General features: G+C 42.8%; 1 protein-coding gene across 30 annotated transcripts in view; it reads left to right on the top strand.

The window, feature by feature from the left end:
- The window catches only part of BTRC (beta-transducin repeat containing E3 ubiquitin protein ligase), a 218,483-nt gene that overhangs the window by 167,822 nt on the left and 37,092 nt on the right, over nucleotides 1-13,569 (top strand). For all 30 annotated transcript variants that reach the window (XR_007911097.3, XR_016221989.1, XM_008270377.5 and 27 more), the window contains one exon: nucleotides 11,290-11,521. Coding sequence is in view for 28 of the 30 variants with exons in the window: in XM_008270377.5 (XP_008268599.1) it covers nucleotides 11,290-11,521 (232 nt within the window). In the remaining 2 variants the exon portion in view is untranslated. The remainder of the gene's footprint in view (nucleotides 1-11,289; nucleotides 11,522-13,569) is intronic.

The following is a 13,569-nucleotide window of genomic DNA, read 5'->3' as shown; positions in this document are numbered from 1 at the left end:
CCACCATTTCCATTTCTGCTTGGTCTCCCACCCTCCATTTTACCCCAGTAAAGATAACGGACTGCTGCTTTGGTCATTGAAAGTTACAAAGTTTTTTAAGAGCCCAAAATTGAATGGGAATAGTTAGGATCCCACTTTTGAGCTTTCATTACTTTTTCTCTGTACATTCAATTTATGGCCATATTCTCTTTCTCTTGAATTCCCCTTATAAGAGGATTCCCAATTTGCTTTGACTTGGGCACTCTACCTTCCAGGTTCCTTTTCTTTGGGGTTCTCGAGCTGTCGGGTTTCCCTGCCATTGCCCTCTCCATCCCTCACATGCTTCCTTTTGTGTCTATCAAAATGTAGATAATCCCATTTCCTCTCAGTCCAACCACAACGGTGTTGATTTTTTTAAAAGATGTTTTTACAAAGAAATCAAGGGGAAATAATAGGAAAGAAAAACTTTTTACATCGATATTTTTGACTTCTGATTTAACCACAGCCTGGCAATAGTTCATTAAAAATAAAGACCTTTAAAAAATCTTTCCTGAGGCTGGCACTGTGGCATAGTGTGGGTAAAGCCGCCGCCTGCAGTGCCGGCATCCCATATGGGCACTGGTTTGAGACCCGGCTGCTCCACTTCCAATCCAGCTCTCTGCTATGGCCTGAGAAAGCAGTAGAAGATGGCCCAAGTCCTTGGGCCCCTGCACCTGCGTGGGAGACCCAGAGGAGGCTCCTGGCTCCTGGATTTGTATTGGCGGAGCTCCAGCCATTGCGGCCAACTGGGGAGTGAACCAGTGGCTTGAAAACCTCTATCTCCCCCCGCCCTTCTATCTCTGTGTAACTCTGATTTTCAAATAAATTAATTAAAAAAAAAAAAAAAAACTTTCCCTTAACTGTCTTAAAACTCTTGCAAGTTTTGCCTTATTTCTCCTTGCCATAGGAACAAGAACCCTGTTTCTTTCTTTTCTTTTTTTAGGATTTATCATTTATTTGAAAGACAGAGTTACAGAGAGCAACAAAGAGATTGTCCATATGCTGGTTCATTCCCCAATGACTACAATGGCTGAGGTTAGGCCAGGCTGAAGCCAGGAGCTTCATCCTGGTCTCCCACATAGGTGCAGGGGCCTAAACACTTGGGAGATCTTTCCCTGTTTTCCCAGGCCCATTAGCAGGAAGCTGGATTGGAAGAGGAGCAGCCAGTACCAGAACCAGCACTCATGTGGGAGCCCTGTGTTGTTAAGTGGTGACTTAACCCACTGTGCCACAATGCTGGCCCAAGAACCCTGTTTCCACATCCAGGTCAACATGTCAAGCTAAATATCTAAATAATAAGTCCTAATAATCCTTTAATCCTTCTTAATCATGGCACTAAGAGGTATATTACAACTCAGACATACTTCTCAAGAGGCCCTTTCTCCTTCTTCCTCTTTCTTCTAAACACTTCCTGATTTGCCTGTCCTAATCCTATCCATGATTGCCTCTTGCCTGGATTATTACTGGCCTTCCTTCCTCTATTATAATTTTTCTTGTTAAGCCCTCCATTCTCTGTGTTACAGCTAGTATAAATATTACTAAGGCATAGATAAGGCACTTGACTACTTCAAAAACACAGCTGGTTGGCACAGTGGCACAGCAGGTTAAGACACTGCCTGTAGCACCGTATCCCGCATGGGCACCTCAGAAGATGGCTCAAGGCCTTGGGCCCCCCTGCCATCCACATGGGAGACCGGGAGGAATCTCTTGGTTTCAGCCTGGCCCATCCCTGTCTGGGGGAGTAAAACAGGATGGAAGATACCTCTCTGTCTTTCTCTCACTCTTTCAAATAAATAAAATAAATCTTTTTTAAAAAAATCAAAAACCTCAAGGACTCTCCTTTACCCTTCAGCTGAAATCCAGACTCCTTCCCAGCCCAGAGGCCATCTCATTCCCCCACTTTCTCCCGCGTTCTCACTGCCCCAGCCATGCTGCTCTTGCTCTTCTTTCTTCCTGGAAGGCACTTCTCCCAGATCATTGACTCCCTCTCATCACTCAGATGTCGCCTCCTTCAAAGGCAGTTTTGAACCACCCTAGTTAAAGTAGACTTCATTATTCGTTCCCAATTCTGTTTTCTTCACAATCCCTATTGGTTTCTGAAATTAAAATTTATTGTGTGTTTCCACCACCCTCCTCTACAGAACAAACTGTGCGCGTTCACTGCGATTTCCCCAGCACCTGCTGCTATAACTAACACACAGAGATCATTCAACATTTTCAAATGTTTCATTGGTTGATTGACAAGGCTAAAGTTCCAGCCTTAGTCAGAATTCTTATCTTGTCCCTCCTAGGCTGCAGCCTTCTCCCTTCTCTACTAACCACACCTTCTCTTTGGTTAAAGTGGAGTAGCATGCAATTCAGAATCAACTGTCATTTTACCAAAGGATCTCACAAGCCCATGATGTATTTTCCAGCCAAAGTATAATACAATCAGCAAGTAAGCACACTTAGTAGCACAGTGGTGGTGGTTAGGCCAATTGGTGTCTGTCTGCAAGTGTATATTTTCCTCTCCTCCCCAGGCTGCAGCTTTGGAGAAATTCATGGTAATTTTGGAGGTGGTAAAAATGTTAGCCCTTAGCCTTTGAGGACTAAGCTGAGGGACAGTCCTGTAAATACTTAACTCCTTTCATTTTGTGTGCTTGTCACTTGACAGCTTCTTTCTTTCTTCTTTTGGAGACAACAGTTCACTCTAAACTGAAAAGCGGAAGGGGAGATGTGTGGGGTGGCGGAAAGTCAGTGTTAGCATTAAACTGAGGCTGTTTGTCAGCTTTCAGACATCTGAACAGCAGTGGTTGAGTCATCAGGCTTTTGCTGGGAAAGTCAGATCAATTCTACCAACACCAGTAACCATTACCCTGTCTCCCATACACTCTAATATACAACCCTTTTGATTTTTTAATATTGAACTTCACTGTGCCCTTGTGGATTTTCAGAGGTTCTCAAATTGAAATTTTGCTACATTTACTTTAGCCATTTATAGAAGAATCTGTATGGGAGGATGGTACAAGGAAGAGGCTTGAAAACAAAGACTTTTATCTGTAGGAACTTTTACAAATTTACCATCTTTGTTAACAAATGAAATCAGTATTGCAGTGACATTTATCTTTAGGAATATTCTTCTGTCCTTGGAAGATTTATTTAAATTTGACTTTATTAAGCTACAGTTTACATGCAATAAAATACACACTTTAAGTATATAGTTCAATGGATTTGGGCTGTTGAATACATTTGTATAATAATCAAGATACAGAAAAAAAATTTTTTTATTAGACAGGCAAAGTTAGTGAGAGAGAGCGAGACAGAGAGAAAGGTCTTCCGTCTGTTGGTTCACCCTCCAATGGCCGCCGCGGCCAGCACACTGCGCTGATCCGAAGGCAGGAGCCAGGTGCTTCCTCCTGGTCTCCCATACGGGTGCAGGAGCCCAAACACTTGGGCCATCCTCCACTGCCGTCCCAGGCCACAGCAGAGAGCTGGAGTGGAAGAGGAGCAACCAGGACTAGAACTTGGTGCCCATATGGGATGCTGGCACCACAGGCAGAGGATTAACCAAGTGAGCCACGGCGCTGGCCACAGAAAATTTTCATTGTACCAAAAGTTCCCTCGTATCCTCCCCAGTCAGACCCATCCCCACATCTAGCTCCAAGCAACCACTGACCTATTTTTGTCACTAAGATTTGTTCTTCCTAGAGTTTCATATAAGTAGAACCATAAAGTATGTACTCTTTTATTCATGTTTTTGAAATTTTTCCTTGTCTTTTTGTGTATCTGTAGTTCATTCCTTTTATAAATACTGTTCTGTTGTATAGATACATTACAATTTATCTCCTGTAGACATTTAGAATACTGTAATACGGATTATTGTGAATAAAGCCCCCTTGAATGCTGACGGACAAGTTTTTGTATGGAACTGTTTCTTTTTTGGGGGGTGGTAAATAACTTCAGTGGAATTGCTGGGTCCTATGGTAAGTATATATTTAATAATACCAAAAAGCTGTCAGCCGGTTTTCCTGAGTGGTTGTGCCGTTAAACATTACTGTCAACAATGGAAGACAGACCCAGTAAGTTGTGCCTCATTCTTGCCAATATTTAGTATGGTCACTGTTTAATTTTAGCTATTCTGTTAAATATGTAGTGGTATCTCATTGATATATTAATTTGCATTTTCCAGTGACTCCTGATGTTGAACATCTTTTCATATGCTTATTGACCATCCATGGTTTTTTTTTTTTTAATGAAATATTTGTTCACATTTTTCCCCACTTAAAAAGTCATGTTCTTTATTTTCATATTTGGATTCATTTGGAAATCAAACTTTAAATTTTGCGTCTTTTTAATTTATCAGCTTTTTTTCTTTTATTAAAAGAGTTTATATGTTTTTGTGCCCTATCTAAGGAATATTTGCCTATCCCAAGGGCCCCAAAATTTTCTCCTGTGTTTTCTTCTAGAAGTTTCATAGTTTTATAAATCCAGAATCCACTTAGATTAATGTTTATATGTGGTGTGAGGTAATGAACAAGATTCATTTTTTTTCTATATGGATACCCAGTTGTTTCTAAAAAATCAATTGGTCATATATGAGTATATTTCTACTTTATATTGTTTTCCACTGATCTGTACTTTTTTCCTTATACCAAGCCATAAAAGTCTTGATTAATATTGCATATCCTAAAACTCAGTATTACAGACCTCCATCTTTTTCTTTATTTGGGGGAATATTTTAGCTAAGACTGGGTCCTTTGCATTTCCATACAAATTTTAAAATCTGTGTAAATTTGCTTGCTGAGATTTTGACTGATATTGCACTAACTCTATGTATTTGGAAAGAATAAACATCTCAACAATGTTAAGTCCAATTTATTAACATAATTTTCCTCCCTATTTATTTAAGTCTATTTAAAATTTCCCTCAGCAATGTTTTGTAATTTGCAGGTGCTACACATATTTTGTCAAATTTTTTCCCAAGTGTTTTGTGTTTTTTCATGCTACTGAAATTTTTTAGGTAAGCCTTTTTTTTTTTTTAATGATATGGATATGAGGGAGCAAGTGTTTATCTTAGCAGTTAAGACCGTGTCACATCAGAGTGCCTGGGTTTGATTCCCAGCTCCTAACTCCAGCTTCCCTCCACTGCAGACCTTGGGAGGCAGCACTGATGGATCAGTGTATTGGGTTCCTGCCATCCACTTAGGAGATCTGGTTGCTTGTAACTGAAGAGTGAATCAACAAAAGGGAGTGCTTGCATGCTTGCTTGCTCTCTCCCTCTCTTTCTCTTCCTCTTCATTTCTCTGCCATTCAAATAAAAAAAATCTTTTTAGGTGAAATAAGTATAGTGGTTACTCTTAGGGGAGCTAGTAACCTTCAGAGGGACACAGAGGAGGCTTGTGAGCCCCTTAATCCAGGATCCTGGTTATGTGGATATGTTCATCGTGAGAAAATTCATTAAGCTGTTCACTTAAGATTATACCCCTTTATGTATAGTCATTGATAATTAAAATGGAAAGTTACATGTTATATAGTAAGCAAGAAGGGTAAGTTTTCAAAAAGGGAGCATGTCCAGTGTCATAAGTTCATTAAGAAGTTGATGTACTCCTGGCATGCTAGGTCGTGTATGAAGCATCCTTGTCATAGCCTTTTTTTATTTGAACCTCATAAACTGCAATGAAACAGATTTTATAAGTATCCCACTTTACAGATGAATGTTTCAGAAAGATCAAATTATTTATTGCATATCGCTTGGTTGGTAAATTGAGGAATTAGAATCTGAAGGCTTTTTATTCCAGGGCTAGAGCTTCTAAAACAATACAGTAGGAGGGAGGGGTTCAGAGTCATTGATTTGAAGTCATAGTGGATCTACAGGTATATGTCTTTTCTACATAGGGAGATAACTCTAGATTGGAGAAGTGGTGGCAAAACGTAGGACCAGCTCAAATAGCAAACACGTGAAATCCCAGTTTATTCTTCACTCCTAATAGCCAGATGTTTTTCAGTGTTAAGATCATTGAAAGCATAAGGGAGTTTTGACTGAACTTTAGCTCTTCCAGTAGGATAATCACACTGTTAAATCCTAATGCAGCTTTATCTAATGTTCTTGACAGCCACTGATCAAAGCATAACTCCTCATGATAATAGAAATCAATGTCTAGTTTGTTGAAAATATAAACAGAATTGTTTCATTGATTTGCTGATTGTTCTTCTTAGGTACTTGTGTTTCTGATCTCTATCCAGAAAGCAGCACTCTGGTAGCACCCAACTTGAGGCTGTTTCCACCTTTTAAAAAGACAAATAGCAAATGTATAAAAGCTGATGGAGTGAGAGGCTTTCATTGCAGGGAGAAGTGGCATTTGGTCAAGCTTGTAAACCCACCTATTTGTTAGCTCTCTCTAAGCTCACTCCATGTTTCAAGAGTTTTCCTTTTCTGAGATGCAAACAAATAACCTACACAAAAAGCAGCCCTGAAGTCCCCCAAGGCCTGTGTCCAACAAGGTTCTTATTAATCATTTTTAGTCTGTATCATAGACAACAGTGGCATTTATGCCAGCAAACCTCCAGCTCTGCACACCAGAGCTTGCTGTTTACAGGTGTCAGCTCTTTCTGTGTAAACAGAATAGCTTAATGCCATTCTTTTTATTTTTTTTTTAAAGATTGATTTATTTATTTGAAAGGCAGAGGCAGAGAGAGAAAAAGGTCTTCTATCTGTGGTTCACTCCCCAAATTACTGCAATGGCCATAACTGGCCAATCCAAAGCCATGAGCTTTTTCCAGGTCTCCCACGAGGGTTCAGGGGCCCAAGGACTTGGGCCATCTTCCACTGCTTTCCCAGGCCATAGAGAGAGCTGGATTGGAAGTGGAGCAGCCAGGACACAAATTGGCAGCTATATGGGATGCCAGCACTGCAGGCGGCGGCTTTACCTGCCACAGTGCCAGCCCCTTAATGCCATTCTTGATAACATACATTCAGCTGTGTATCAGGAACCATTTGTAAAAAGGGCTACAGATCAGATTTAATATTTAGGTAGTAGGGCAAACCTGTGCCTTAAATAGCAGAAGTGGATTATCCAGATTTGGTACTTTTGTGGCACTTTGAGTACATAGAGGCAAAGATGAACTCTGTGGTAACATAGGTCTCCCTGCCAGAGTAGGGTCAACTCAGGCAAATATGCCAAAGAGCATATCAAATCACTATATATCAATCACTATCACTATCAAAAGTACCCAGTTGTACCAATTGTGGTTATCCTCTAAAATAAGGAAAAATCACACTTTTTCAGAGTAGCAAAAGGTTCTCCTGGTTTCTGAGTCTTCTCCCAGTGTCTCTGAGCTTCAAACTTGGTTATAATACTTATTACCCCACCCCTTTTTTCCCTCATATCCAGTGTATCAGGAAATTTCAGTTGGATCTGCCTTGAGATTATCCACTGAATCTCAATTGTTAGTATTTTAATTGACCTCCCTTTTCCATTCATTTCTGCTATGATCTGTTCTCCATACAGCAGTGGTCCTTTTAAAAGATGTCAGATTGTGGGGCTGGCACTGTAGCATAGCAGGTAAAGCTGCAGCCTGCTGCGCCAGCATCCACGTGGGCTTCAGTTTGAGTCCCAGCTGCTCCACTTCCATTCCAACTTCCTGCTAATGTGCCTGGGAAAGCAGTAGAAGGTGATCCAAGTCCTTGGGCTGCTGCACACACATGGGAGACCCAGAAGAAGCTCCTGGCTCCTGGCTCCTGGCTCCTGGCTCCTGGCTCCTGGCTCTTGGCTCCTGGCTTCAGTCTAGCCCATCCCTGGCTGTTGCAGCCATTTGAGGAGTGAACCAGTGGATGGAAAATCTCTCTCTGTCTCTCTTTTCCTGTAACTCTGAATTTCAAATAAAATAAATCTTTTGAAAAAAAAAAAAAAAGTCAGATTGTGTCACTCTCAGGCTTCTTGGTGCTTCTCTCTGTAGTGTGTGTGTGTGTGTGTGTGTGTGTGTGTGTGTTTCTCCCACACCCCTACCACCCAAGCTTCTTACTCTTGAGACTTCTCTCCAGCAGGGTAGCCTGAATTTCCTACATCATGGTTCAAGGCTGTAAGAAGGAATAAACAGAACCTGTTTGGGTCTTAGAATCCCATAATGTGACCTCCACATTCTGTTGGTCAAAGTCCATATTCACAGCATAGGACATAAACCCTACCCCTTGATGGGATGAACAGCATTAGGGCTAGAATTGTTTGGGGGACAATCTTTGGAAATTGGCTACCTGTGCTGGTGTGATACATCTTGGGCTACTTCTGCAGCCTTATTTTTGTTTGCTCTCTCCATTCCAGTCACACCAGGCCTTCTTGTTCTTTGAGCATGCCAGACAGACTGCCTCCCTGGACCTTTGCCCTCACAGCTCCTGCTGCCTAGGCTGTTCCTCCCCATGTGGCAGAGTGCTGAGTCCTCTCCTGTTTCTTTCCTGGCTCCATTCGACTGTTAGCTCTTGAGGGAAACTGTTACCACTTAGACTTAAATAACTATATTAGACTTCTAAAATTACTGTGTAACAAATTGTCACAAGCATAGCAGGTTAAAAAAAATACCCATTTACTAGCTTCTAGTTCTGTAGCTCCAAAGTCTGGTACAGTGTGACTGGTTCTCTGCTCAAGGTGTCATCGGGCTGGAATCAGTCAAGGTGCTCTGGGGGAAATCCTTCTGTTGGCAGAATTCAGTCCTTTCCCATTGTAGGACCGAGGTCCCCGTCCCCTTGCTGTCTACCTGCTGGAGGCTACTTTTACCTCCTACGGGCTGACCACATTCCTTGGCCTCCTTCCTCTTCTGCAACCAGGGATAAAAATTCTTTTTTAAAAAAATTTTTTAAAGATTTATTTATTTGAAAAGCAGAGTTACAGAGAGACACAGATTCACTCCCCAAATGGCCACATGGCCAGGGTTGGGCCAGGCTGGAGCCAGGAGCCAGGAGCTTCCTCCAGGTTTCCCACGTGCATGCAGCGGCCCAAGCACTTGGGCCATCTTCCGCTGCTTTCTTAGGTGCATCAGTAGGGAGCTGATTTGGAAGTGGAGCAGCTGGGACCCAAACAGGTGCCCATGTGGGATGCTGCCACGGCAGATGGTGGCTTAACTTGCTACATCACATCGCTGGCCTTGCAAATTCTACTGTTAAAAGCCTTGTGTGATTGGGTTGACTCTCCTGAGTAATCTCTATCGTAAGCTGATTTGGGTCCTAATTTTAATCACAGCAGTACCTACCTTAAGGTTTGGTTGGTTGAGTGAGAGAAGGTATATGTTCCCCAAGGCTGTGAATTTGTCTACAGTAACATTTGCTTTTTCTGCTGTCCTCGTTATCAGAAATGTTCTTCACAGCACTGTCTACATTGTATTTTTACTTTCCAAAACTTTATTTATTGTTTTAGAGGCAGAGAGAAGAAAGGACAGAACTCTCATTTGCTGGTTCACTCCTTATTTTTTTTTTTTTTTTTTTTTTTTTTTTTTTACAGGCAGAGTAGACAGTGAGAGAGAGAGAGACAGAGAGAAAGGTCTTCCTTTGCCGTTGGTTCACCCTCCAAGCACCTGGGCCATCCTCCACTGCACTCCCTGGCCACAGTAAAGAGCTGGCCTGGAAGAGGGGCAACCGGGACAGAATCCGGCGCCCCGACCGGGACTAGAACCCGGTGTGCCGGCGCCGCTAGGCGGAGGATTAGCCTAGTGAGCCGCGGCGCCGGCTGCTGGTTCACCCCTTAAATGCCTGCAATAACTGGGGGCTAGCCCAGGGCTGAAGCTAGGGATCCAGGAACACAATCCAGGTCTCCCTTATGGTGGCCAAGAATCCAATTACTTGAGCCATCACAACTGCGTCCCAGAGTTAGCATTAACAGGAAACTGAAATCAGGAGCTAAAGTCAGGAATGGAACCTAGACACTCCAGTGTAGGAGACAGGCATCTTAACTCCTAGGCCAAATGTCATCTCCCCGTATTTGCTTAGGTTTTTTAATGTGCCCCTTGTGCTAGAATATATGTTGTAATGATAGACTGTCATTTTTGTTTGTTGTTATATTTCTGGCACCAAGGACAGTGTTTGACACTTTGTACATACTCATAAACAATGAATAAATTATTTTTAAAAAGTATTTATTGATTTGAAAGAGTTACACAGAGGAAGAGACAGAGATCTTCCATCCACTGGCTCACTAGCCAAATGGCCACAACAGCTGGGGCTGGGCCAGGCCAAAGCCAGGAGCCAGGAGCTTCTTCGGGGCTCCCATGTGAGTTTGGGGCCCAAGCAATTGAGCCATCTCCTGCTGCTATCAGCAGGAGATCAGTAGGGAGCTGGATCGGAAGTGGAGCAGACGGGAACTGAAACAGCACCCGTATGGGATGCCAGCAGCAGCTTTACCTGCTTCATCACAACTCCAGCCCCACAATGAATAAATTAACAGTTTCATGGCATATAATTTGTTGACTGTGGAGATATGATCTGGGGAAGAAAAAAAGTAGAAGTACCACAGTGTCTGAAAATATTCCTTGACCTTTCTTTCTGTGGAGGACATCTTATTTGACTATTAAAAACAAGGTTTTGAGAAAGTAATTGTCTAAACGTCCTGTCACTGATCATATGCAAGGAAAGTAAAATCACTCTTCGGCTTGCTAGGACTGAGAAAATGTTTTCAGCTTTCAGTTTTCATCTGTGTACCTCCAGATAGTAACGTCTCGCTGTGAACTTCTGGAAATGACTTAGTCTTCAGCAGCATTTCTGGCTTACCAGTGTACCTCAGTATCTCTGTAGTTGCTGTTCACAAATGTGTAATCACTAACAGAGTGAGAGTGGGCACAGTCAGGTAGATAGCCGGCCCAGCGTTGTGGCCCAGTGGGTTAAGCCACCACTGCATTAACTGGCATACCATAGGGGCATCAGCTCAAGGGCCCACTAATCCAATTCTGACCCAACTCCCCCTATCGCTCCTAGGAAAGCAGCAGAAGATGGCCCATGTGCTTGGGCCCCTGCCACCCAAGTAGAAGTAAGAGAACAGGAAGGGGTTCCTGGCTTCCGCCTTGGACTTGCCCAGCCCTGGCCACTGCAGCCATTTGGGGAGTGATCCAACAGATGGAAAATATTTCTCCCTCTCTCGCTCACCCCGCACCCTTTTCTGTCTCTCCCTCTTTGTAATTTTGCCTTTCAAATAAATAAATAAATCTTTTTAAAAAATCATATAGACATAACATAGCATGCCACAACTTAAAATTAAATGTTTCCCTCATTTTCCATACTTACCTTATGTTTCTTTTCATCTCCCTTTTCCACAGACAAAACTTGCCAATGGCACTTCCAGTATGATTGTGCCCAAGCAACGGAAACTCTCAGCAAGCTATGAGAAGGAAAAGGAACTCTGTGTCAAGTATTTTGAGCAGTGGTCAGAATCTGATCAAGTGGAGTTTGTGGAACATCTGATATCCCAAATGTGTCATTACCAGCATGGGCACATAAACTCATATCTTAAACCTATGTTGCAGAGAGATTTTATAACTGCTTTGCCAGGTATGTGTGTGTGTGTGTGTGTGTGTGTGTGTATTTGGGCTTTTTGTTTGTTACTTTGTGTATGTATGTGTGTTTGTAAACTATTAATTTGTTACAATGATGGTGGAGCTGAATCTTTTGCTATACATCTCTGTTTTTTGTGAAAGCCACTTTTTAATTTTTTGGAGGCAAAAGGAGAGACAGGGCTCCCATCAACTGCTATACTCCACAAATGCCCACAACAACTGGGGCTGTGCCAGGCCAAAGTTTGGAACCAGGAACTCAATCCATGTCTGCCATATGGATGGCAAGAACCTGGCTAGATGAGTCGTCATGGCTGCCTCCCCGGGTCTGCATCAGCAAGAACTGGAGTCAGGAGCAGAGCTAGAATGTGAACGGAAGCACTTTTATATGGGACATAGGCATCTTAATTGGTAGGCCAAACACCTGCCCCCTCATCTCTCTCTCTCTCTCTCTCTTTTTTTTTTTTTTTTTTTTGGTCTTAATTTTATAAGTTTAGTTGTTTAATTGTATCTTCTTGAAATTAAAAATAAAAAATCAAGCTCTTAAAATAGACTCTTCTTTACCCTGTCTTTCTTACCTCGTGCCCTTATGTTCACCTTCTTTTTACCCTTACATGGGACTGCATAAAACTTTTTATAAGGTGTCACCCTTTAGAGGTTTGTCTTTTATAATGTGACTTAGTTTCAAGATTATGTTAATTTATATACTTAGAAGGCTCTGTTTAGGGGCTGGTGCTATGGCACAGTAGGCTAAGCCTCTGCCTTGGCACTGGCATCTCATATGGGCGTCAGTTCATGTCCTGGCTGCGCCTCTTACAATCCAGCTCCCTGCTATGGCCTGGGAAAGCAGTAGAAGATGGCCCAAGGTCTTGGGCCCCTGGACCCATGTGGAAGACCCAGGAGAAACTCTTGGCTCCTGGCTTCAGACCAGCCCAGTTCCGGCCATTGTGGCCATTTGGGGAGTGAAGCAGAAGATGGAAGATCTCTCTGTATCTCCTTCTCTCTGTAAATCTGCCTTTCAAATAAATAAATATTAAAAAAAAAAAAAAAAAGGCAGCGGCTCTATATAAATGATACTTAAATACTTTTCTGGGATTTTTCTTAATGCTTACTGGTATTCTAGAACACTACAAAGTTACCAGTATTTGGAGGGAAAGTTTTTGTAGGAAAATAAAAGATTCTCTTATGTGTTAAAGAGTATAAACTATTGGCCGGCTCCGCGGCTCACTTGGCTAATTCTCCGCCTGCGGCACCGGCACCCCGGGTTCTAGTCCCGGTTGGGGCGCCGGATTCTGTCCCAGTTGCTCCTCTTCCAGTCCAGCTCTCTGCTGTGGCCCGGGAAGGCAGTGGAGGTTGGCCCAAGTGCTTGGGCCCTGCACCCGCATGGGAGACCAGGAGGAAGCACCTGACTCTTGGCTTCCGATCAGGGCAGCGTGCGGGCCGTAGCAGCCATTTAGGGGGTGAACCAAAGGAAAAGGAAGACCTCTCTCTCTGTCTCTGTCTCTCTCACTGTCTAACTCTGCCTGTCCAAAAAAAAAAAAAAAAAAAGAGTATAAACTGTAAAAATAAGAGTATAAACTATAAAAATAACATGTCCCAGAATCCAGCCATTCAGAGAGAACTACTATTAAGTCTTCCAAAAGGGCTGGCACTGTGGTGTAGCAGGTAAAGTCGCTGCCTGCAGTGCCGGCATCCCAATTGGGTGCTGGTTCAAGTCCCAGCTGCTCCACTTCCAATCCAACTTTCTGCTATGGCCGGAAAGCAGTGGAACATGGCTCAGGTGCTTGGGCTCCTGAACCCTCGTAGATCTTTAAAAAAAAAAAAAAAAATGTTTTGCACTTGTGCCATCCTCCACTGCTTTCCCAGGCCATAGTAGAGAACTGGATCGGAAGAGGAGCAGCCAGGACTCGAACCGGCACCATATGGGGTGCTGGCACTGCAGGAGGCGGCTTTACCCGCTACTCCACAGCACTGGCTCCCCAGAAAATAGCCACTTCTTAAAGCCGAATTTTATCTGTATCTTTTATTAAATAGATTTTTGCCCCC

This window comes from Oryctolagus cuniculus, chromosome 15 (assembly GCF_051225735.1).
Source record: "Oryctolagus cuniculus isolate XC-2025 breed Fujian yellow rabbit chromosome 15, ASM5122573v1, whole genome shotgun sequence".
NCBI lineage: Eukaryota > Metazoa > Chordata > Mammalia > Lagomorpha > Leporidae > Oryctolagus > Oryctolagus cuniculus.
The sequence above is the reverse complement of the archived record's forward strand: the minus strand, read 5'-3'. Positions and strand labels throughout refer to the sequence as shown.